The 26840-nt window shown below is 48.2% G+C and overlaps 1 protein-coding gene across 1 annotated transcript in view; it reads left to right on the top strand.

Annotated features, from left to right (window-relative positions):
- The window catches only part of LOC142583716 (tryptase-2-like), a 50127-nt gene extending 25175 nt beyond the window's left edge, over window positions 1-24952 (top strand). Inside the window, exons 3-6 of the mRNA XM_075694205.1 lie at window positions 2260-2366; window positions 3547-3818; window positions 22363-22514; window positions 22896-24952. Of these exons, the coding sequence (XP_075550320.1) occupies window positions 2260-2366; window positions 3547-3818; window positions 22363-22514; window positions 22896-23060 (696 nt within the window). The 3' untranslated portion in view covers window positions 23061-24952. The remainder of the gene's footprint in view (window positions 1-2259; window positions 2367-3546; window positions 3819-22362; window positions 22515-22895) is intronic.
- The last annotated feature ends 1888 nt before the right edge of the window (window positions 24953-26840 follow it).

Here is a 26840-nt window from a genome sequence, read left to right as displayed (position 1 = left end):
CGAGCTTTGTGAAGACAGATTCACTTATGTGGCGAGGCTGGTGCTGAAGAACGCCCTACAACCACTCGCAAAAACGTCAGCACGAACGATTGGAACCGTACCACTGACCAGTGAAATAAAAAAGGAAATCTACAAATTAAACCGCTACCAAGGGTGCCATAACGTAAAGCTATCCGAATATTTTTTATTCCAACTCTGAAATGAGCCGTCCACAATTGGTCAAAAAGTTTTCAGGCAACGCCCACTTCGCCTGTCTGTCACGAAACGTCACGAAACCCGCGACAGCTCCCCGTCCGATACGACGTGTACACACTGATTGTGTGTGAATAGACCGAACGAAAGTAACATAATTATTTCTGATTCGACGCATTTCGACATTAGCCATCTGCTATTGATGAAAAGTTTTTAGGCTGCGCCCGCTTCGCCTGTCTGTCACCCAACGTCACAAGACCTCGAAAACTCACCGCTTCAAAATGACGTGTAGGCGTTAAAGATGCATTAATATGCCGAACAAAACTGCATTTTTCTCTAGATAGCCGGAGACTGTCCCGGTCCGAAAAGAATGGAAGATGGCTGCCCGCCGATCGCTCAGGCATTGGCTACTCGCACCTGCCGGAAAACATGGATCTATTTGCGTATAATAAAGCTTTTTGCGTGACAGTATAACGTTATCGAGCCCTTTCGGCACGTATACGACACCGCTTTGCCAACTATTCATAGCAGAGGGTCGTTTTAGTGGCATTCCTAACTTTCCGCTGCACGCCGCCGTGATTTTTCGCAGCCACTGCAATCTATTAATGGGAAGCGGACCAATCGCAGACGCCGGCGCCACCCTCAACCGGTTATCGATTTTCGCTTCGCTGGCGCGGCCCCATAGAAACCCTTTCCACTTGTGCGTTCTCCTCGCCTCTTGTCAGTCAGTTAGATAAGAAAAAGCGCTAAATGTAGGAAATGTTATTTGCTTTGAAAGCAAACAAAAGTGACCTCCTATAAACGAGGAGAGTTTTTCATTGGGGTGTTCAGACAACGCTGCGGGTCACCGCCCGATGCTTGCGTCGGCTGTTACATAAATTTGACGTCAGGAGATTGGAATAAAAACAAATTGTAATAGTTTTTCGTTATAGGGCCCCAAATGTGCTAGCTGTCAAAACATCAGATAAATAATAAAAGCGCACAGAAATGCAGTCGTGCAGTCGTTAGAATAGAAGATGCAGTCGTTTTACCTGGAGAAAAATTTGATGTTATCTTGTTTAAAACATAATCTTGTTGACGTCTGCTAAAAATGTACTCTGCGTTGCCGTTATAAATGCAAAAAGTGATTATTTTATATTTCATGGCTTGTTCAAATCACAAGCTCGTGATTTTTATATAAATAAATAAATAAATAAATAAATAAATAAATAAATAAGTAAATAAATAAATAAGATAATTATTAAGTTGATCATTCATTCATTCATAAGTCCTTAATTATTTATTACTTTTTAAATAATTTCTCAATTAATATTTGTTTATGTTTGCTTTCTCTTTGCATGTTATATTCCAGATTATTTGCAGGTAATTGTGCACATGAGAAATTCCCGCGCGATATTCTGACTTCCTTTCGTTTATACTTCGTTTCGTTTCGTTATATACTTCAACAGATGACATTGAAATAACCAAACTACTGAGGAACCTAAGGCCAATTTCACAAAGCATTGCGTTCGTAAATGATCTCGCCACTGGCCGACGTCCTTCGCTAATCGTATGACCAAATGTGGATTGGCGGGAATTTGCTCTTACGTGCAATTGTAGATGTTATTGTGAATATGGGCGCCGGAGGTTTATTACTACAGGGCGGAAACATTCAAAATATCTTCCCAAATGACTCATTTTCATATAGCAGTTAAATACCAATCGATAGCTGCGTTTTTTTGGAGAGATTCGATTCTTTAACTTCGGTACACATTCAGTAACGCAGCGTCGAGTGTACGACACCGATAGATGGCGCTAGGCATTTCACGCGCCTCATGTCCTGCCCATCTGGGGAGGGCCTATTTTATGCTGTTCACTGCCCTGGCGAAGCGTAATCGGGTCCGCGAGTTTTCTCTCTCTCTCTCAATAATTCCAAAGAATGTTAGCCGCTTACAATGCTCAGGTTATCAAAGGAATTTTAAAATCCTCTTGTTTCTTTTTACTGCTGACGAGGTAATGCTTGCAACCGAAGCTAACTCGCGCATGCTCTCAGCTCGTCCTGGGTAAGGGATTGCTTAACCTGCGCAGGTGTCGGTGCGCCTGACGCACCCGCAGGCCGGCAAGATTGGCCACTGGTGCGGTGGCGTTTTGCTCAACAACCGGTGGATACTTACTGCAGCCCACTGCATCGTAAAGTGAGTACAGCGCACATGTCCCGAAGCACTCGACGAGAGCATATTGCGAAAGGCTACGATGCGCGCTATGAGGCTCGGTCGCTAACACTCAGTGACCTAGCTGGCCTGGAACATTCTTGTTCATAATACATCGCAAAAATTCATGTTTGTCTTCACGACCTTGTTCCACGAGCCAACGGTGTCCTCAGCCACGGCCATTATATTCAAAGGGCACGAAGCCCTGTCTGCTAATCACGTAGTCTAAGGTGACCGCCATCAACGTCGTACTTGTGCACGCTTAACTCCCACGGGTGTCATTACTCCGCGCAATGTGCGTGTTCTCTGTGTGCCAACAAGAACGTAAATACTTTCCAGGCGCCGTCATTCGAGACTGCTGAATTCTCGTAGCATTTGTTGTATACTTGTCGGACGGGCGACTGCCCGCTAATAGTAGCCCGAAAAAGGTAAAGAAAAGCCACTGGCGGTGTCTTCTATTGAACTTATCGCGAATAACATAGTTCACTGTAGCATTTTTAACAGAAGTTTGCGTGTTTATGCCCCTATGTCACACCTTTTACCTAAGAGTAAACTATGTATCAGGTTCTCCGTTGCTCGATGGCTTTGACGCATGCAATCTCATATAGTTATTGCTCAAACTGAAAGTCATAATTCATCGGAAAAAAACATTTGTAATACGGTGAGTGGACAGCACACGATTGGGCGATTGTATTAACTACCTGAAGCTCCGTAGAAACTCGACTGCCATCATGAGCCGCAGAAAGCCTGACTGACTCAAACCTGGCGGCCAAGATCCTGCGGGGCCCGCATTCGCATAGCTTTACGTTCGGGGGTGTTCTTTGCCATCGCCAAGCCGCCTTCGCTAATAATATGTCGCACGTCCCGATTGGCTGAAATTTAATTTTGCGAACGATTCCATAGCGTAAGAGCGCTTTGTGAATACGGGCTGCAGGGCTGCCGAATTCACAAAGCTAATCGTTGGTGAATGTTCTTTGCATCGGCCCGCCGCCTTCGCTAATGGTTTGTTAAACATCCAGATTGGCTAGCATTTGCGCTTAGAAACAGTTTTGTCGTAAAAGCTTTCCGTGTGAATTCGGGCCCAGCGGTGCACGCGCAGCCATACTCGATGCAAAAAAAAAAAAAAAAAAAAGCGAGCGCGCGCGCGTGCTTGTGGCGCGAGCAGCCCGCTGTTCGTGCTACCGCAGCCGGTGTTCTGGAAGGTCCGGCTGGGCGAGTACCGCCAGAAGCTGACTGAGGGCAGCGAGCTGACGGTGCCTGTGTCGCACGTGTACCACTACCCGTGGTACTCCGGCTACGACCAGGACATCGCACTCATGCGGCTGGCGCACGAGGTGCCGTACAGCGAGCACGTGCAGCCCGTGTGCCTGCCGGACGCCGACGACGAGTTCCAGGGGCTCGTGTGCGCCGCCACCGGGTGGGGCAAGGTGGACTACAGTGAGTGGCGCCTTTTTGGAATATCAAATTGCTCGTGCGTGTTATTTGAGAAGTTGACGAATTATGAAACACTACTCGTGTAGCTAGGCGGATGGCAAAAAAAAAAAAAAAAATATCGGAGTATCTCTTCAAGCGACGGCAAACATTACCTTGGTTCCGTCCAGCTACGGGGCATTTTCGTGTTTCTTAAAGTTTGGTTCAATTTACGTGGTACGCCATATATATATATATATATATATATATATATATATATATATATATATATATATATATATATATATATATATATATATATATATTGTAATGAAGAAGAAGAGCACAAGAACAAGGCCAGCCAGATCGTCTCTTCCATGCCTGCTGTGCAACCAGTGGGCCAGCCGGATCGCCAGTGCTTAGCACGAGTGTGAGCCGTTCGGGCAACCAGGTGTTCCTGCTCTGCGTTACCCGCCTTCTCGGCTACGAACAGACATTACCATCGGGACTGTTCAGTACAACCATTACAATTGGTGGAAGGTGCGGGGTATTCAAGAACATCTACACCCTGGAACTCCGGTCTCGGACTCTGCCTCCTGTCATGCCTGACTCTCCCCAGTCAACGTCGCCGCCACCCCCCGTTGCCTGCTCTGGCGCTGTCTCGCAACGCCATCCAGCGGTTTTCAGCGGTACGGATGAACAGGACGTCAATGACTGGTTGGCCACGTACGAACGGGTGAGCTTGCACAATCGATGGGATGATACCGCTAAGAGAAATGCCGTCATATTCTGCCTTACGGGAGTGGCTCACTTGTGGTGTAAAGATCACGAAGCCGACTTTCAATCCTGGTCCGCGTTCAAGACCAGTTTCGCTGCAGTTTTCGGTCGCCCTGCCGTCCACAAGTTGCGAGAGCGGTTACGAGAGCGAGCGCAACAACCCGGTGAAACATTCACCTGTTATATCGAAGAGGTTCTCGGCCTATGCAAACGTGTGGATGCTTCTATGCCTGAAAATGACAAATTGAAGCACATTTTGAAGGGCATCGCCGATGACATTTTCCAAATGTTGATCGCCAAGAGCCCGCGCACCGTAGCAGAGCTCATAAACTTGTGCCAAATCTACGACGATTTGAGGAGGCAGCGCGAGTTGACCAGACGCGCCTCAGTGGCTGACGAGGCCCTCTCTTCCATGACAGCCTTCTCTGATCGCTCCCCCTTGCTCACACAAATCCAAGCTTTCGTGCGGCAGAAAGTTTCACGTCAGCTTTCTCTACTACCCTTCGCTGAGCTACCCCAACAGCAGCCGCTGCCGCAACAGCCTCCTACACAGCTCGCCTCTACGCTCCGGCGGGTTATTGAAGACCAAGTCTACCAATGAAGCATCAGCAGTACTCTGTCGCCGCGCCACTTACTTACGCATCCATCGCCGCGCAGCCTCCTCGTCAACCACTTCTTTCGCTACATCCTCGGCCGCTACCACCCGTTCATCGTCTCGTACATCGACCTGTTCGTGCCTTTGCTAATCCTTCGCGCACGCAAGACAACAGGCCCATATTTTATGCCTGCGGTATTCCTGGCCATGTTTCACGACTCTGCCACCGCCGCATGCTGCACTCTGATGGGTTTGTGCAGTCGCCTCCCTACGCCCACGTGCAGCGTCTCCACACAAGAGGAAAATTAAGCGCCGCAGCTCAGGAGGCAGGAACTATGTCGCCATCGATCTGTACAAGTCCTCCCTTGTCGCCTTCGAACGTTGTCGACCTTACTGTTGACGGTGTCCCTACCGTTGCGCTAATTGATAGTGAAGCAGACGTGTCTGTCCTAAACGAACGCCTCTCTCGCGCTTTACGAAAAGTTACGACGCCACTTTCTGGGTTTTTTATTCACACAGCAAGTGCCCAGCCAGTTCAGCCTTCAGCAGCACGCACATCTAGGGTTGTTATTCAGGGTGTTCTCTATATTGTCGAGCTTGTGGTTCTGCAGTCCTGTTCTCACGACGTGATACCTGGGTGGGACTTTCGCGAAATAACGCCGTCAGCAAGTGTGCACGTGCTGCACTCGAATTATCGCCTCTGTGTGACGTGCCCCTCGTCGGCGCCACTTCTCTTCCCGTTAAGCTAGTTGTTCGGGAAGACATTGCCATACCGCCGTACTCGTCTGCCGTTGTTCCCGTCTTCTGTGGCGCTGTCTCTGAAGACGCTGTCTTCTTCACTCCTTCAGAACTCTTCATGACCCGCAAAGACGTTCCCCTCCCTTTCGCCGCGCTTGACATTTCAGCCGGTTTCAGCGCCATCGTTGTATACAATCCGCTTCCTACAGCCCTGATGGCTCTTTGCGGCGAAGCACTTGGCCATGTTCAGCCTCTTGATGACATGTTTATAACCGACGTACCGGATGCTTCGTATGCAGAGCTCACTGACTTCTGTGCACTTTCCACTTCTGCTCCGCCATCACCTGACTTATTCACACCTTTCATTGCCAATTACCTTACTTCCGAACAGCGCTCCCAGCTCCTTCACCTGCTTGCCCAGTTCCATTCTTCTTTTGATGTCGCTCAGCCTACTCTGGGTCGCAGGTCAACCGTCAGCCACCACATCGACACTGGCTCCAACGCGCCATTGCGGCAGCGCCTGTACCGGGTACCGTCAAGGAGCGGCAGGTGATCAGTGAGCACGTGGACGGCATGCTTCAGGGCGGCGTCATTCGACCTTCCAATAGCCCGTGGGCATCACCGGTGGTTCTCGTCACAAAAAAAAAAAGATGGTTCCATCCGGTTCTGCGTCGATTATCGCCGTCTTAATAAGATAACGCGCAAAGACGTCTACCCTCTACCGCGCATTGACGATGCTCTGGACAGCTTGCAAGGCGCTAACTTCTTCGTTGGATTTACGCTCGGGCGACTGGCAGGTCCCGATGTCAGCAGTTGATCGCCCTAAAGCTGCATTTATTACGCCAGATGCTTCATACGAATTTAATGTGATGCCATTTGGCCTATGCAATGCACCTGCTACGTTTGAACGAATGATGGACAATATCTAGCGCGGAATAAAATGGAGCACGTGTTTGTGCTACCTCGACGACATCGTTGTGTTCACCCCTAATTTCAGCACGCATCTTCTTCGCCTCAGGCAAGTGTTGATGTCCTTGACCAACGCAGGCCTGCAACTCAACCTGAAAAAGTGCCAGTTCGCCGCGCGCAAACACATGATTCTAGGTCACGTCGTATCACAAGACGGCATTTGCCCCGACCCATCAAAACTTCGCCCCGTGGCATAATTTCCGAAACCTAATACACTCAAAGAACTCCGCGCCTTCATCGGCCTCTGTTCTTACTTCAGACGCTTTGTTCGCAATTTTGCCTCGATAATCTCACCTCTGACACAAGTTTTAAGTGGTGCCAACGACCTGTCCTCCTGGTCTCCTGCATGCGACACCGCGTTCGTGACCTTACGCCGTCAACTGACGTCTCCTTCTATACTGCGACACTACGACCCCACCGCCCCAACTGAAGTGCATACCGATGCCAGTAGTATTGGCCTTGGCGCTGTCTTTGCGCAGCGCAAGTCTGGCTACTCCGAGTACGTCGTTGCTTACGCCAGTCGTGCGCTGACCAAAGCGGAACGCAATTACAGCGCCACAGAAAAAGAGTGCCTGACCATCGTTTGGGCACTCGGGAAGTTTCGCCCCCATTTATACGGCAGGCCTTTCAATGTGGTTACTGACCATCACGCCCTTTGTTGATTATCCTCTTTAAAAGACCCGTCTGGACGCCTTGCCCACTGGGCTCTGCGCATTCAAGAATACGACATACACATCATATACCGCTCAGGTCGCAAGCACACTGACGTTGACGCTCTGTGCCGCACTCCGCTGCCAGCCGACACGGCCTCCCTCTCTACCATTAAGGCGGTATCCTCGGTCGACGTCAACACCTTCGCATCAGAACAGCGCAAGGATCCTTGGGTGGCCTCTCTTTTGGATATCCTTTCTGGCTCGCCCGCATCTCCCATCCCCCGCTCCCTGCGTCGCCAGGCTGTCCATTTTGCTGTCCGGGATAACTAACCTCTTGTATCGACGCAACTACCAGCCCGATGGTCGCAAGTGGCTCCTCGTTATCCCTAGGACTTTGCGTTCCGACATGTGCGCGTCTTTCCATACTGACCCACAATGTGCACACGCAGGCGTTTTGAAGACATGTGAGCGCCTGCGGCAACGTTACTACTGGCGAGGAATGTTTACTTTTGTCCAGAAGTTTGTCCGCTCGTGCCCGCAATGCCAACGACGCAAATCTCCGCCTCATCCGGCCTACGGATTATTACAGCCGCTTCCGTGCCCTGCTCGTGCCTTCGACCGTGTGGGAATTGACCTGTACGGGCTGCTACCGCTCACACCCGCTGGAAAACGATGGATTATTGTCACAGTTGATCACCTTACACGCTATGCCGAAACCGCTGCTCTACCTGCAGCGACCGCCAGTGACGTTGCATCCTTTCTGCTCCATCGTTTCACACTTCGTCATGGCCCACCTCGGGAGCTGCTGAGTGATAGAGGCCGTGTGTTTCTGTCGCAGGTGGTTGAAGCTCTGGTTGCTCAATGCCGTATAGTTCACCGGACCACGACGGCGTATTATCCTCAATCTAACGGACTTACAGAGCGTTTCAATCGCACCCTTGGTGATATGCTCGCCGTGTACGTTTCATCGGAGCATACAAACTGGGACATCATCCTCCCATTTGTGACGAACGCATATAATACGGCTACACAAAGTACCACAGGATTTTCTCCATACTTTCTTCTCTACGGTCGCGATCCTTCCCATACCATCGATACGGTTTTGCCTTTATACACCAGACATGTCAGAGTGTTCTCCCGTTTCAGCCGTCGCCCGATACGCCGAGGAATGCCGTCAATTAGCCCGAAAGTTCACCTCCGCTGACCGACAACGACAAAAAGCCAAACGTGATGGCGACGCTACGAATCCGAACTTCGCTCCAGGCACCCTTGTCTTGTTGTCCGTGCCTTCTACCGCGCCTGGACTTTCAACAAAACTTCTCTCGCAGTTTGATGGACCATACCGCATCGTCGAACGCACCCCTCCGGTCAACTATGTCATAGAGCCGCTTACATCGACATCCGACTAGCCTCGCCGTGGCCGGGATGTCGTTCACGTTCGCCGCCTGAAAAAATTCTATGACCCACTCATGTCCACGTCGTAAGTCGCCAGGATGGCTCCGCTTTTGCACCGGGGGTAATCGTAATGAAGAATAAAAGCACAAGAACAAGGCCAGCCAGATCGTCTCTTCCATTGGGCCAGTGGGCCAGTGGGCCAGCCGGATCGCCAGTGCTTAGCACGAGAGTGAGCCGTTCGGGCAACCAGCTGTTATTGCTCTGCGTCACCTGCCTTCTCGGCTACGAAGAGACGTGACCATCGGAACTGTTCAGTACAACCATTACAATATATACAACTTTTGCCCCTTACCGTCCTACAGCTGGTTATTCATATTCTGGCGAGAACAGCTCTAAGTATATGAACGCAGGTAAAGACACATGGAAAACGACGCGTTACACTGCCTTTCAGCGGATTTATTATTTCGACAGACCAACATTTAAATATACTAGAGAGAGTAATGAAAGGTACAAGCAAACATGCAAAACAGAAAAGGAGGTAGCGGCTGGTCATCTTTACACAACGGTGCATGCGCGCGGTAATGCTTCCGGTCATAGGTCAGGCAATAAATATGCAATTTCCTTATCGATAGCAAAACAGAAGGCGCACTGACACATTTCTCTTTTAATATTCCTATTCTATACGCTTGGATTATTTCCCGCGGTTATAGGGTTGCCGATTTTGGCTAGCACCACATTTTTCGAATTCAGGCTGGCAAGTGCACTTCGTACAATGTAACATGGCCACTGGCTTTGCCACTGAGTCTTCGTTTGCGCTCAATCTTATATCTTGCCATTAAAGCATTCAATTACATTGAGTACATTAAAACATTGATTATTCAATGCTTCACATAACTTAGACGTCGGCTATAGCTGAATCTGCATTTTTTTTGTCTGTCCACGCTTATCTGGCATTTGGCAGCACCTATTGCGCAGTAGAAAAAAACAAACCCGGAAGCGACGGGGATGGTTCTGGCTACTCCTGGGGATGTGTCTATAAACCACTGCTGGCAAACATTACCAGAGAGCCAAAATTTAGGCTAGCTCAACTATCGTTTCCATCTGTGCAATGTCAAACGTTGATGGTTTGGTAGGGGATCCTTGTTATGAATTTCAAGCGTTGTACAGCTAACAGTGAGTGGAGTGCTCGGTGAGTGGAGCGCTCGGTGTTGTTTATTTCTGTGAACTGCCAACCTTCAAAGTCAGTTTTCCCCATTACTCGGATAACATATTCTCCTACATTTCTGTCAATATGCTTTCTGGAAAGATACCTTTTTTGTTTGTCTTATGGAAAAAGACTGCGAATTCTATAAGTTAGATTCCTTTCTAAGTTATTCTTAAATTATTGAAGTAATAATGGCTCGTCTCTTAAGCTGGAATGATTGATGACGCCCAAATGTAAGCTTGCGGCGCCAAAAAATGTAGCAAAAAAAGTCGAGGCAAAGGGCATCTTGTGAGATCAGAATACGTTTTGCAAAACGTACAGAAATCAGAGTAAGTGCTACTGCAGTGGAACGAACATTAGCTAAGGCTGGCGAATCTTGCACAAAAAGGGCACAAGTCGCCGTGACGTGATCGCCACTCGTCACAGCAGACCGGGTGAACAGCGCCGCTAGTATACGTCGGCTTATCACTACTTTCGAAAATTGGTTGATCCCTCCTTCAGAGGACTTAAGACGAATCTTTAGCTCGGGTGCTCCTATCTAAATACATGCAAAAGGAGAATTCGCTTTTCTTGGCAACCACTGCACCAAATCTGACGAGGTTTGTTGCATTGAAAAGAAGAATTTATTATCTAGTGACAGTTAGTTTCGAATTTTTCATTCAGGTCGTCTATTCCTTATTGAAAGAATGGCGAAAATCGTAAATTTTCAGAAAATCAAACTATCAAGTTTACAACTCTGCAACTCAGCAATGAAAAATGAAATATTAATTCTATGAATTTAATTTAATAGTACATCTAAAGCAGACGGAATTGATATGTTACACATGAATATCAAAAGCGTTAATAATATGGAAATACAGCCTTAATTAATGTAATTAATTACATTAATAAATGATGTAAGATATAACGTGACACATCAAATTTGACCGCCCTGAATGATCTAATGGATGCCGTTTACAAGACCGCGACATCTGTTCTTGATTCAGAGCTATTAATTTGTAAACTTCGTGCTTCAATATTCTTTAACTTCGGAATGAAAAAAAAAGTTCTTTTAACAAAACTTAGGGTCCTTGTTGTATATCCCCCATTCTGAAGCCAAAGCACCCTGCGCTGGGGGCCGCCGCCGATGTTGCGAGGACGACTCCCCCACGTAAAACGGCACTGCTGAGGTCGCTGTGGCAGAAGCGCCGGACACTTGACACCCCTCAAACTGCGTGCATATTATTGGCAGGCGCGTTCTACGAACAGCGACCGGAGGTGGGGTGGCACCTTTCAGGTTCGGAGCGGGTTGCTTGCACGTGCGGGGTGCAAGAAAGCCTGTTTGGCACAGTGTATTGTGACATTCCCTTTCTCTCTACTCTATCGCCTTTCCCGTACCTTGAAGTCAAAGATAAATGAGTCTTTTTAATGCGCTGGAAGCGAACGGACGTCTGTCATATTTTTATAAGTTAAAAGTTCTCCGTCTCTTATTCCACAACATTTTTGGTGCCGATACCCGAGGATAAGGACGTCAAAAGATGGATATCGGCAGAATCAAGCGAAGAAGGGCAGTGGTGTGAACATCTACAACCAAGCTACTCAACGAAGTATCCACCATGTACGGCAGCGCTTCAATCGGTGAACTGGAAGAAGAGTTTCATCGCTAGCCTAGACCATATGCTCTGGCGTTGCCCCTCGTTACGAGGCACGGAACAAATCAATGTGGAGAAGTGGCTCTCCGCTATCAAGAGCCCCGATGCCGGGGCGCAACTATGGGCTGTCCAGAGGGCCCACGATGCGGCGGTCGGGCAAGGCCTGACTGTCCCAACGTGGGAGCGGCCCGCAGCGCGCTGAGTCGCGTACCTCAGGACCTTATTAAAGTTTTGCATCCATCCATCCATCTTCTCTTAAAGAGGACTCAATGAAAGAGCTAGATCGGGAAATAGAAAAAAACGTTGAAGATGAAGCTTTCGAAGAGGAAGTTGCATGCTCCGAAATGTACAGAGTAAAGATCAGCGTGGCGAAAACAAAGGTACAACGCATGCTACGCGACTTTAGCTGCACAAATGCTTCATCAGATCGCAGACTAAACTCCTCAGATCAAAGAAAATCTAGCGCAAACAATTCGCAAATACGCCCCACCGTAAAGCTGCCAAAGCTCGAAATCAACAAATACAACGGAGAGCTTCTAGAGTGGCAAGGGTTCCGGAGTCAGTGTGAGTCGACTATCAACAGTAACCAGAACCTCTCAAACGTAGACAAATTCAAGTACCTCAACAGCTACTTGACAGGAAAGGCGGCGGCTGCGGTAGCAGGACTTGTCAGAAGCCAACTACGAAGTTGCTCTCTCGCTATTAAAGGAGAGGGTCGGCAGAAAGGAAGTAATTATAGAAGACCACATGTCACGGCTGCTTAACATCAAGCCAGTGCGCGACTCACGGAATCTCGGTCAACTGCGCAGCCTCGTCGACGAAGTAGAGACAGGTGTACGCAGCCTCACTTATTGAGGCGTGAGTGTCGGCACTTATCGAACTTTGTTACTGACCGTAATAAACAAAGCGGTGCCTGCCGACCTTCGTCCGGAGCACCAACGAAAAGACGAGGCTACGAACAAGGGAGGTGAGCTGGAGGTGCTCCTGCGTTTTTTGAGAAAAGAGGCTGCGACGCGGGAGATCATTTAGCGGGCCGAAGCACCTAGAGATAACAGTGGAGAATTGGTAAAGGAAAGGCGCAACACCAACATTAAAGAGGTGAACATGCCTACTGCAGCGGCACTGCACACCACAATCAAGGACAACACAGGATGTCTATTTTGTAATTCGAACTGTCATGAGACCGGCAACTGTAATGCAAAGATGTCTGTGGCAGATAAGAGAGATGCGTTGAGTGACAATCGGTGTTTCCGGTGCACAAGGGGCCGCGCGGCAAGAGAATGCCGTAATGCTAAGTGGCTCAGGTGTGCTCATTGCAACGGCAGACACTTAACGACAATGTGTGACCCTGACTTTAGAAGACACCTCAGCACTGATGAAAGGGATGCGTCTTCGAATCCTGTGATTGAGCGAACTACGGTGTTAAAGTCTTCATTAGGCACGGGAGATAACTTGATGTGCACTGCAGAGCAGCAGTTTCTCCTACAGACAGCGTGAGCTTCTCCTCGATGGTGGCAGTGAGCGAACGTTCATCCATCGCAGCCTGTCCGAAAAGCTGCAGTTAAAGGTGCTTCGGGAAGAGGAGCTTGAAATCTTGGCCTTTGGTGGCCAATCAGCCACAACAGGCACAAAAACGTGTCGTGTGGAGCTGTGGCTCAGAAGCCAGTACGAAGGAGAAAGGGTGCGAGTGGAATCGCTGGCAGTTCCTTGTATCTGTGCAGATATCATGGCTACTCCATCAAATTCCGTTGTAGTTCAACTTTCATGATTTCACTTCCGAGTCGAAGACGCCTCGCAGGGCGGCGAAAGTGAAAATATTGACCTTTTGATAGGCGCTGATCATTACTGGGAAATTGTCACGGGAACCACGAAGCGTCTCAGCTCCAAATTGATGGTAGTAGAGGCGGCAGGGTCAGGTCGGCACAAAGAAGTCAGCAGCAGTCTGCTCCTCGGCTGCTGGCGTGATGCTAATAGGAGTGAGTGAACAAATTGACAAGGAAATATCAGCACAGCCAAAGTCTTTGTTGGAGTTCGAGCACATCGGTATCAAGGAGCATGAGCCAGTTCGTCACCAGGACGCGTTCCTTCAGCACTATAAAGAAACCGTCAACATTGAGAATGGCCGCTATAAGGTGTCGTTCCCTTGGGATCGTATGGTTTATGAGCTTGGCGACAACTACGAGTGCGCAGCAAGGTGTCTTAAAGCACAGACAACGCGCCTATTGAAAGGGCTAAGCAGAGCCAGCCAGCAAGGATTACGGTACGTCGGAAGGTCCGGTGTATTATATGCCACACCAAACAGTTGTTCGTCATGAAAGCCAGATGAGAAAACTGAGGGTAGTATTCGATGCATCATCAAGTGTCAAAAATCGCCTCTCACTGAACAATGTTTTGGAAAGTGGCCCAAACCTAAACTCGGAGCTCATTGACCTGCTGATCAATTTCCATGGAACAGCCATGGGTGCTTCCATTTCCGTTACTACCGCCAACTTAGTCATGGAGGTCATTGAACAGAAGGCCTTCGCTGACTTCGCTCCCGCGCCAAAGGTTTTCGTCTGCTACGTAGATGACTGCTTTTGCGTTGTGCGAAGGCAGGACGCTTCACACCTCCTACGTCTTCTCAACTCAGCAGACGCAGCCATACAATTTACTACAGAATACGAGTGTGACAATAGCCTCCTCTTCCTGGACGTCCTCGTGCGACGAAGTGGAACGAGACTCTCATTTGCCGTGCATAGGAAGGCGACTCATACCAGCCGGTACTTAAACTTCAATTTATGTCAACCGGCTTGCCACAAGCAATCCGTTCTCATCTCTCCTGATGCGGGCTACACGCATCTGCTCAAGTCACCACGAAATGCATAACGAACTGAAGACAATTCATCACGGATTATTCAAGAACGGGTACCCCAAGAAGTTTATTAACAAAATGGAAGCTCGTGTCCTCCATCCAAAGCCGTCTCAAGGCAAGTCGTTCACGAAACGCGCTGGCGTCCCATATGTGCCTGGTGTCAGCGACGCTCTTAACCGCGTATTCTCAAGATACGATCTTAGAATAGCACACATGCCATCCAACAAGCTGAGAAATCAGCTTGTTAACGTAAAGGATCGGCTCGAAAGCAAGAATTACCCCGGTGTCATCTACAAGGTACCATGCGCCGACTGCACCTGCAGCTACATCGGCGAAACCGGTAAATTCACGAGAAGATTAAGAGCACCAAAGGGACGTCTCCAACAAGAAAAAAAAGCCTCGAACGCCCTTGCAGAACACGCCGATATTCGCAGTCACCGCATCGATTGGGAAAACGTTGCCATAATATCTAAGGAAAAGGATCCGATGACGCGACTCTTGTTAGAATGTTTATTTATTCAAACTACGGACAACAGTATCAACAGGACTGATGGAAATCTGCCTGCCAACTGCACCCGTTCTCTACGTCACATTTTGGCAGACTTAATTGCGGCTCTTGCCCGCTTTTAGTGTGATCAAGGAATCCGTACGGGTCCTGAAACGTCTCTGTGTTATCTTTACCTTGACTTGGTCAGTGACCGCAATTTCTTCATCACCATGTTACCTGACCATACGAACTTTGGTCGAACTCTCGACAACATTGCCATCGTTGCGGATATTGAAAAAGTCTTTCTGCAAATATCCCTATCGGAGGGAGATCGGAACGCTGTGCTGTTCCTCTGGTACGCTATGGCGCCAAAGAAAGGGGAATAATTTTCAGCTGTGGTGACCTATAGGATGACTCGCGTGCTGTTCGTTGTCATGTCGAGGCCCACTTCTCTTGGCTGCAACTTTGCAACATCATCTTGAAGGCCTGCCGGAACAGTATGGTGAGACTGCGGGTATCCTGCGCAGCTGCAGTGCAAGTTTGCCACCCAGTTACGACTATGGCGGCAACGTTCCGGGAGCGTCGCCGCCAACCTCTAGCCACAGCGTGACTAAATCGACTTTGTGTCGGGGAACAATACGCGCATCCTCCACTCTCCGTCGCTTCAGCTAGGATGCGTTCGATGAAGCAGGCTTTGTGCTGAAGCGCCGCCAACCTCTAGCCTCATCGCCGTTGTGACGGAATGAGTTCGGCGGGCCAACTATTGTTACCAAACTCCCCAACGCGGACCTGATCTGCTACGGGTGCGCGAGTTGCCGCGGGAACGCCGTTTTGCGCTCCTTCCCACGCACCGACCAAGACGCAAGACGACGCGCTACCCGGAACGGTTCCGAGTTCTATGAAATTCGTGTGGTGTCGGTTTCGGACCGTAAACACGTGTGTGTGTACATGTGTGTGTGTAAACCGTCCTGCGGAGAGGCGGCTAGTTTGCGATGACTAAACAAACGTTCGCATCACCTTGTATGACGAGAGGAGCGAATGTTTAAAAACTGCTGTTGTGCGGATGCTCGACACACTTTTCTTAAGCAGTCATGTTGGACTGAGATACTCTCTCTCAAGCAGTCATGTTAGACTGATGTACTTTCTCAAACAGTCATGTTAGACTGATATAAATACTGTAAATAAACCCATTTTCCTCGTTCTCGATGAGAAGCAGTCCTTCCCTTCATCAACGTCCTCAGCGTGGATAAGTTGGACGACGGCATGGGCCAGCTACCTTCGAATTCATGCCGGACTCCAATCTTGACAACGGATCACGAGCGATGGGGTTGAACCCCCAATCATAACAGCAGGCATGTTTACGTGGACGACCTTGTAACTGGGGTTGACAGCCTTGACAAGGGTAAAGTCTTGTGCCAGGAATCAAAAGATATATTGTCTCAAGCATGGATGCGGCTACGCAAGTGGATGTCGAACGAACTCGATCTCGTCAACTTCTTAGAGAATGGTAATGTGGAAAGAACTAACGCTGACGCTGGACATGCTGCAGCTACAAAGGTATTGGGAGTTGGTTGGAATGCTCAGACTGACCACTTTGAATACAACCTAACTTAACTCATCGACTTCCTCTCCTCAAGAGGCGACAAGAGATTTGGGCTGCAGGTCTCGGCAAGAATTTTCGTCCCTTTTGGATTTATTGCTCCCACAACATTATGCGTTAAGGTAATGTTCCAGAAGTTGTGGAAGTTGGGAATTGGTTGAGACGATCCCTTGCCTGAAACACTGCAGCCTGAGTGGGACTGCTGGTGTAAGGAGCTTCCATGCATTGAAGGAGTGTCTATTCCAAGAGTGATGGCGGCAGACTTTAGAGACGATGATACGGAGAAAGTGGTGCATATTTTCTGTGACGCAAGCCCGAAGGGCTATGGTGCTGTCACATCTATCGTGACCAAGTGTCCGTTCGGACTAATAAATGTAAGCTTGGTCATGGCCAAATCAAGAGTGGCCCCTTTGAAACGCCTCTCGCTACCCCGATTGGAGCCGATGGGAGCCCTTGTTGGCGCACGACTATGCCACTGCATTTCCAAGGCCTTGAATCGGAAGAACGTTGCTACCATCCTCTGGAGTGACTCTACAGTAGCTGCGTACTGGATTAAGGGAAACGCTGCCAGATGGAAGTTTTTTCGTAGCAAATCGAGTCTCGGAGTTACAAGCACTGACAGATCCCAATGATTGGAAATACTACCCAATTGCAGACAACCCTGCTGACCTAATCACCCGCGGCATTCTCCCATCAGCCCTGCAGGAAAGCGAATTGTGGCAGAGAGGACCCTGTTGGCTTCAGGAGGATGACACGCATTGGCCAACGATAAGTGAGCCGAGCTCGAAGGTTGGGGAGTGCCAAATGGAAGAGCAAAAGGTGACGGTGATGTCCATAGTATCATCGTCATCCATGGCAATTCTCAATGTTGAGAATTATAGTTCATTCAGCAGAGTCGTGCGAATAACCGCGTGGGTCCGCCGCTTTGTCGACAACTGCCACAACAAAGAAGAAAAGATGATCGGCCCATTACGAGCTGAAGAAGTAATCGGCGCCGAAAGATACTGGTTGGCTAAAGCTCAATCAGATGCGTTCAGCGACATATTAAACCTGAAGAAGGGAAGACAGCTGCCCAAGGACTCTCCTGTTTCGCCTTTCAACCCGTACTTCGACAAAGAGGGCCTCATGCGAGCTGGTGGACGCTTGCGCTTCAGTGATAACAACAAAGAGACTAAACATCCCATCGTTCTCCCTAGCAATCACCCCCTCACGTCACTGCTCATACAGAAGGGACACTTGAGAATGCTGCACACGGGCGTACGCGATGCTCTAGCACAGCTGCGAAAATCGTATTGGATTATCTGAGGGCGAGAGGCCGTAAAGAAAGTTATCAAGCAGTGCCTCGTCTGTCACAAACAAAGTTGCCCTCCAGCTACAGAACCAGTAGCACCACTTCCAGCTGACAGAGTGACATAAGAAACCCATTCGACATCGTTGGCATCGATTTTGCAGGGCCCTTGATTTGTCAACAGTCACGCGACAGCACAAAATGCTACATCGCTATTTTCACCTGTGCTATGACACGTGCCGTCCACCTTGAGCTCGTCAGCGACCTGCCGGCTACAGCCTTCCTCTTGGCCTTTAAACGCTTTGTGGCACGCCTTTGAATCTGCTTGACAGTATATTCGGACAACGCGCTCACATTCAAGCGTGTAGCCAGGGATCTAAAGACCATGTTCATGATGTTGCAAGTCGAGGAATTGCATTCATACTTCGTCGGAAACCAGATCAGATGGAAGTTTATTGTTGAACGGGCAGCTTGGTGGGGCGGATTCTGGAAGCAGATAGCGCGATCTGTGAAAGTAGCATTGCGAAAGGTGTTAGGTCGGAGCAGCTTGAGTTTCGAAGAACTGACCACTGTTCTTTACAAGGTGGAGGCCGTGATCAACTCACGCCCTTTGACTGATGCTCAAGAGCCAGAACCATTGTCACCGGCACACTTTCCTTGTCGGAAGAAAGTTGACGGCCTTTCCTTCACACCTGCTGCCGGACGAAATTCTTGGCGGTGGCATGCATCTCTCACGACGCTGGAAGTACCGGACTGCCATGGCTGATGGTTTCTGTAGACGGTGGCGGAAAGAGTACTTATTGGAGCTCAGATCGGCACATATGTGCCGACCAAAGACATCGAGTTTTTTAAAGAAAGACGCCTTGGTGCTCTTTAGGGAAGACCGCTTGAAACGCCACTTGGGGAAGACCGCCAGAATTAAAGAAACATTTAAGGGTAGAGACGGTAGGGTGCGGTCGTGCAAATTGGTATTAAGTGGAGGAACAGAGGTGAAGCCACCGATACAGCTGCTGTATTTCTTGTAGATTGTGGAGCAATGAGCTCAATAATAGTTCCCTCATCCGGGGGAAGTTGTTGCATATCCTGCATTCTGGAGCCAGAGTACCCCCGCGTTGGGGGCCACCGCCAATGTTGCGAGGACGACTCCCCCACGTAAAACGACACTGCTTAGGTCGCTGTGGCAGAAGCGCGGGACATTTGACACCTCTCAAACTGCATGCAAATTACTGGCGGGCGCGTTCTACGAAGAGCGACAGGCGGTGCGGTGGTGCCTTTCATGTTTGGAGCGGGTTGCTTGCACGTGCGCGGTGCAGGAAAGCCTGTTTGGCGCAGTGTATTGTGACTTTACCTTTCACTCTATTTTCTCTCATTTCCCGTACCTTCTAGTCAAAAATAAATGAGTCTTCCTGATGCGCTCGAAGCGAACGGACGTCTGTCATTTTTCCAAAAGTTAAAAGTTCTCTGTCTCTTATTCCAGAACAGTCCTAAATCAAAATTCCGCTTCGAACATTCACTGGAATTATATTTCTTTCCCAAATGCAACAAAATTTTGGGTTTTCGCAGAAAAAGCGTTTCTGCCTTTTACGTGTATTTGAATAGGCCGCGTCGGAGTTGGGCCCGAGCTAAAGCTTCCTCTTAACTCGACAGTGAAGCGTTTATTGCAAGAACCAGTAATAGCATTGTTGAACATTAAAAAATGCAACTCCAGAAATGTGCGCAGTCTCTTTGTTAATTAGTTTCGCTCGAAGAGCGAAGCAATGTCAGCGATAGCAAGCACGCGAGGCCTGTGCTGCTGCGCAGCATAAGCAGCACCCCAGAGGCTACCAGGCGTCTTAGGTATATTCGACGCGACAGTGAATGCGCATGTGGCGGAAATGCGTCATTGGAGCTGTGACCCCGTCGCGTGCCCGCGCCCATACCTATGTTCAAAGATAAGGAGACCCACGAGAACAGATGGATGGATGTTCAAAGATAAACAGGCGCACGAGAAAGGATGGATGGGCAGATGGATGCTATGAGCGTCCCCTTTGAAATGGCGCCGTGGGTTGTGCCGCCATGCTCTTGTTCCTTAGTCTTCCAAATTGCATACCGTCCTTATTTTGCCTAATGTGTTACCTATCTTATTTTCTTGCAATCGAAAAATTCCCTGCATCAAACTTTCTGAACCATTACTGGGAACTTTGTTTTTGTACGTCTGCGTTGTTTGTGGTCTCCCTACTTTTCTACCACCAAAACTCCTATCGCCTTTGACAATTCTTTGTTATGGATATGTTTAATTTCCACCTGCTATCCCTGAGCCAAATAGCTTCAAGGAGGCCATGGAGCCTAAACAACGGCTCGGTAGAGATCATCATTTTCTAATAAAACGTATTCCATCGTTTTTCTAGCTTTACCGCAACAAGAACATGCATGGTGTACCTCGCTATATAACTACGCGTTCTAAGGCATCCTGATCTCGCATCAAAAAGTAAAGAGCTTACATTTGAGTCCCCATGAATTCTTTCTTTCGTGATTTATTTAGATAGTAACTCATAATGGGGGGGGGGGGTTCTTTTCCATCGCCACCACCCAGGAGAAGTTTCAGCCTCTCTGACTTCGCGTTTGACGTTCTTTGTTGCCATGTCGCTTGGTATACCGGTCGCATATTTACTGGTAAGCTTCCTAGTTCTTTTCCTCCACTGCGAGTCAATCTTCTTGTAGTACAAATACTTGAACGCCCCTCGCAACCGATTTACCTTCTTTCATATTTCTAAGTAATTCTTCGAAATCAATAATACTCTGAGCCTCCCTCATTTCCAAACTTGACCAGCCCATATCACCAGGTGCCGCTTCTTCTGTAATCTTTCCGTGAGGTCTCAATGCCAGGCGTCCCACTGACCACTAGCTGCCACATAGTCCTGATTCTACTCCTGATTTCAAACACACAACCTCATTTCCAAACGTAAGTCTTGGAAGCATTACCCTCTTCCACATAACCCGGGGAACCTCGATCGTACCTACTGTATTCCCACATCGTTCTGTGTTTCGTCGTGGCCCAAACTTCTGGTAGTTGCCTTGTTTCTACTTCAGGTAAAGTTCAAAAATCCTGGAAAACGGGACAACTATCTTCGTAAAATACGACCCTGAAACATTACATGTTACATTGTTATCGCAGCATAACTCAGAAGTCAACTTTTTAGCTTGCAATGTGCAATTGTATGAGAAGTGCGTTTATATCACAGAAAATTTGCCTTTCGCATTTTCAATTTTATACCGTTTCGACTCGTGCAAGGGCAGCATTTTTTTCACGTTTTTCATGAGGTGCGGCCATTACACGGGACCGAACCTTTCGGACGAAATGGTGCCGGTGCAGCCGGTAACTTGTGCACACCCCACGTGCTCGGATGTACCATTGCATCAGAGATCAACGCGCAGCTCTCACCATCTAGCAGCGGCACGCGGAAGTATGCAGCGCGCGAAAATTCCCTGATGCGCTCGCGTCATTGGGGCACCAAACGCGATCAGTTAATTCCTTGGCAATTTCTTTTCTAAATTTTGGGCTGCCAAGTTGGAGATGCAGCTCTTACACGAGTACGGCCCTTAATACGTTATAGTACGGCCCTTATACGTTAATAAGAAACATGCATTTCTCTCATAAGAAAGCTTTTCAGAAATATTATAACTTTGGATGGCAATGGGCTCATTTAAACAATTGACCTTTCAAATAGAATTTGGCTCTAAACGTCATTGATGACCAAGTGGCAACTGCTTGACACCTTATCGTATTACTGCGTGCAACTCAAGTCACCGGTGTATCTGTGGATGGGTGCATTAAAAAGCGTTTGATGCGTATTGACAAGACGTAAGACACTGGCTTTCTAAGATGCCGACATTTTCAGCTACAGAAATGGGGAATACTAGTCACTAGTGTTAATCAAAGTCACAACCAGGAAGAATAAACGAAATTAATTTCAGAGTTTCATTGCGAAGCAGTGACACCATGGGTGTTGCTTTTCCTCTTATGTGAATGAAAAAAGAAAAACTGTAAGAAAATGCATAAACGCGCACAGATAAGTGGCCCGAATAACGCGATATAAGCACTAAGGCTTCGTAATGTCGGATTGACGAGTTACACAGCTCATTCCAAGCTGATATTGGGCTTAAAGAACAAGTGGAAGCAAATGAATCTAATTGGGCGGAATGCGTAGTTCTTACTTCCATTAAGCTTTTTTAGCCCACCCGATGTACCGTCGCTATTTCTATTACCAGGTTTCATTATCCTGCATGAAAGTAATGGAATGTGTGGAAGGAAAACGAAAGCGTTGCCCTGGGTTTTCAAACCTTGATTATGGCAAAATAATGTACCTTGGAGACCTGAATTCACCTTTCATCCTGACATCGCAGATGCGCGGCCGTCGAACGTTCTTCAGGAGGTGTTTGTGAAGATATACGACAACGGTGTGTGCGACGCCGCCTACAAGCCCAAGTTCAAAATCCCCATCAAAAAGTGGCACTTATGTGCCGGAACCCTGGTCGGCGGTCGAGGAACTTGTCACGTGAGACGCTCTTCCTCTGTGTGATCTATTTCGTCTTGTTGTGTATGCAGCAGCATTGACATCAGCGCCATATCCCGTGTCTTTCTTGTTGCGCTAAAAAGTACACGTGATGATTGCATAAGTAACTACTACAAAGGAGTAATTAAAACAGTGCTACCAGGAGGAATGAAGAATTGTACAGCAAACCCTGTCGAGGGCTCATGATGTTGAGCGATCATGATGTTGAGCGACTGGGCCCTAAACATAAGGCGAGGACTATGGTTCGAAAGAGAACCACAAATGAACAAGAGAACGTAAATTTTTGGCAGTGATGTAGGGTTTCGTCTCAGTATGTGGCGCAATTATTCACTTCTCTATTTTCCACTTCAAATCAAACTGCAGGGTGATTCCGGAGGTCCTCTGCAGTGCAAGCTGTTTGGCCGCTGGCACTTGACAGGAATCACATCATTCGGATCTGGCTGCGCAAAGAAGGGCTTCCCCGACGTGTACACAAAAGTGGCACACTACGTGGACTGGATCAAGGAGGTCATGCAGCGTCCCCACTAAGCAGTCAGCGAAAGTGTGAGCAACGCCGACCTGCAGGCAGCTTGCACACGTCATTGAAGACACATTTAGGTCATCCTGTGCCGCAGAGTGAAGGCTTTGACCAGCCTCGAAGGCCACGCCCTGCGACGTGGAGGGAAGGAGAGTCTGGGTATGAGTGAACCCGGTGCCCCGGATTCTCTTCCTCTATTGTGATCAACAGTCAGGACAGTAGGCTTATTCGCCCAGCCTATACAATGTGTGAGTGGTGTGCCCTAAGGACAACTGGATTATCTGTGAATTCCTCCGTCCTGCGGTGGTGGCTGAGGGAATCACCGAAGGTCAACTAGCCAAAGCACAGCATTCAAGAGCCTCCAAGCCGTAAGCCGCGGCCTACGACATTCTTGGATTTGCGCAAACTGAGTTGGGACAAGTCCTAGGGAACGCGTTATACATGGGCTGTCAAAAGCTTTAATCTATCTATTCGATTTTCATACAGGAAGTTAGTGACACGAGAAGTGCTTATTGGCAACTGGTTAATGCTTGAATCCTTTGAGCATGCACAAAGATCTGCCTATTGCACCACAGCCAAATAGTTTTTTAAACTCTGTTTCCGCGATTATTATCAAAGCAGCTCACGCTTCTCGCACGCGGCGACATACCCACCGAAAACCCATTGTTTCAATGGTCCCATCATCGTACTGTGTCATTAGTACCCGTCCAAGTGACGAGCGCGTTGGCCAGTTGATAGAGTGCGGAATATGTGGCGCGACTCAGCATTTTGCTGTTCTGTCGCCGTTGTCACAGATCGAGCTACATCAATTAAAGTTCGTGCTCAAATGACAATTTCATAATGAACGCAGAGTACATTTTATTGCGAAGGTTCATAGCCACAAAATAACGTAGAGCGGTCGGAAAGACGGAAGAGAAGCTCTTTCGTTTTGCCCTCCTTTGTGGGTTCCTGAGACAAACCTAGGAAGATACCGCGCCAGCATTGTCAGACCGATATCAAGCTTTTGTTCAATGTGCGCACGAAACATGAGTTGAACGTGTTCTTCACACGCGTTTCAAGGGAGTGTCGTGAATGCAGATGGCTTAAACAAGAGGGTAGAAATTTTTTAGCTAGCGTAAGCTCTGCGATGGTCACTAGGATGTCGTTATGCGTGTTAAGTTGCTAAGTTTGAAGTGCCCTGCTCGTAAAAATTGTTATTGCAATTAATTCGATTGGGCGAAGAGCATGATGGCTCCCGATGTTCAGAGGCTGCTCGTAACGAATCGAGAAAGGCGTGAGCAAGAGTGAAAGAAATTGCACCCTCTCCCCCGTCCTCCACTCCCCCTTATTTCTTCTTTTTTGCTTCCGTTGTGAAGAAAGCGAGAAGGACTACCAGCTGGGGACATACACAGACCCTACACAGGCGCTACTCACCACGTGCGGCCTTGTTCTTGTGTCGCGCTTATGTTTCTGTGCGTTCGCTCACGAGAGCGCCTCTCGAACTCTATACAGTCGCATGCAATCGCCCCGTGGATTTCTCTGTTATAACTGAACTGTGTGTTTTACCTCATCTCACGCGCTTTTATGTTTTATGAGAGAGATTACTCTTGTCGCGCGTAGGCCTGTGAAAGTGTGCACAATGCATCTATACAGAAATTGCCGTTGTATTTCCGGCTCAACTAAAGAAGGAATAGAAAAGATTGTTGCACTGATATCAAGGACAAGAAGGCGGTTTCGCCACATTCCTTCACTTTTGTGATTCTGTTTGCTCATCTTTGCGTGTAGTTTGTTTTATTTTATTTTGCGAACTGAGAGTGGTGATACCTGTACAGATCTGGTCCTGTGAGAAAGGCGTATTACTTTATGCCTTTTGTGAAAAGAAGTCTGTCAATGCTCGCATTGTAAATAAAAATAAGCAAGAACAGCGTCAGCTCTTTGAATGTCTCTTTCGAGTGACAAAATGGAACATAAACCACGCGACAACCGTTACCTAAGCTGATTTCGGGTTTTCGAGTTATATGTGCCTAAATGTAAGTTCGGTAACCTTATTCACGCTCTGCCATACCGGTGCTGCGAGAAAACTAAAGTGTAACAGCGGTATATTTCGGTACGATTACGGACGTGATACACGTGACCATGCAGTCGCCGGCTTAACATAAGAGCCAGTAATGACTAGCGTACAGCGGAAAAGTAAAAAGGAAGCTCATACAGTTCAAAAGCAATATAAATTTGCATGCAGGTTCCACTTTCGGATTAGCAGCTGTACAATGGGTCACGTTCATCTGTGCTCATGACATTATATTAGCATACAGACATATGAAAAAAAAAACTCGCATGTTCTCATCTTTCACATGAGCGACTTCACTGTTGCAGCAGCGGGATCCTATCGTTTATTTATCAACATAAGCATGGCCTCTCCTGCCTCTTGGTTAGTTGTGAGTTAATATCACATATGTATTGCTGCTGTCTACCTGTCGCTGTCTACGAGTGGGCAGCGTACGTCAGCTATGATCAACGGAACCACAATGGAACAACTACTGCTTCCTGTTTGTTGCTTTTAAACATGCTACATATAATCTATAGCCATCGATATATAACTTACCGTGCAGGTATCTATATAGAACTTATTACACACTGACCACACCTATTCCTGTGTAACCACTCACACATTTAACTATGCTAACAACAGCCATCGCTTCGTTACAACCACATTCACGCAGAGCAGTGTAGCGGAAAGCACGGTGCAATGCAGCTCGACGGCCGCACCCACCCGCGCATGCGCGGCCTCTCCTCCTATCGCGTGACTCTCTACGTCACTTTACACCACACCAGTGTTCCTCATTCAGCGCTCCGTTGCGCTTTGCCCACAAGTTGTTCCTCAGAGGACATACGTTCCTACGTTGCCAAAAGTCAACTGTTGGCCTTTATAATGCATTCATGGTCAATCCCTTGAGATGCCGCTTGTAGAGAACACTCATATGTATCGGCGCAACTACGGTTTTTAATGAATTGTTCCCGGAATCGACCCACCGGGAGTTTTGCTTCGACATGGCAAACGAAGGCTTTGGCTGCCCTGTCTAATCACATGACATGAAATAAGGTGTTCCAGGGTATGGGAGCCATGAAAATAACGCGACGTTACAAAATGTTACAAAATGCACGCCTTGACTGGTAAACCTTTTTCACGACGTCTGCTTCCCGCAAGCTACAGTGAGATCAAGAGTTCCTGAACTTATGTTCTCCAATGTCGCCGACGATTAAGCTTAACAGTAAAGGACTCCTGCCGCGCATTGTGGGACCGAGGAAGTCAGACCAACGCAAACTTCTCGCCAAAGCGCACAGCCGCAGCGCGGTGCACAAGCCAGCCGCTACATTTACAAAGTAAGTTGCACCCAAATGGCGGAAACATCAGACAGACAAGGCAAGTCCAGAGCCTGAAAACACATCGGGGCACAAGCGTCGATAGACGTGAGCCATCGCTTGGCAAACACGGCTATCCTTGGCTCTACGGAAGAAGTCGACACGACGGAGGCAGAACTCGAGGCACTTCGAACAGTTCAATCTGCGCCCCGAGGTTCCTCCCAATTGCTCCTTTACGCTGACTGATTCTCTTCACGTATTCTTAACGCTATAAGGATATTTTTAGAGGTGCGATTCAGTCTTGATATTGTGCCCGTCACAGCGTCTTGATATCCAACTAGAAACTTAGAACATTCGTATCACGATTTCCTGGCCGCCCGCAGACTTGTGTAATGGAAGCAACGAGTGGTCGCTCAGCGAGGCACGAGCAAACACGCTTGCAAATTAGCGTA

The sequence above is a fragment of the Dermacentor variabilis genome, chromosome 5, assembly GCF_050947875.1.
Source record: "Dermacentor variabilis isolate Ectoservices chromosome 5, ASM5094787v1, whole genome shotgun sequence".
Taxonomy (NCBI): domain Eukaryota; kingdom Metazoa; phylum Arthropoda; class Arachnida; order Ixodida; family Ixodidae; genus Dermacentor; species Dermacentor variabilis.
Note: the sequence above shows the minus strand (reverse complement) of the source record. Positions and strands in the feature narration are given on the sequence as shown.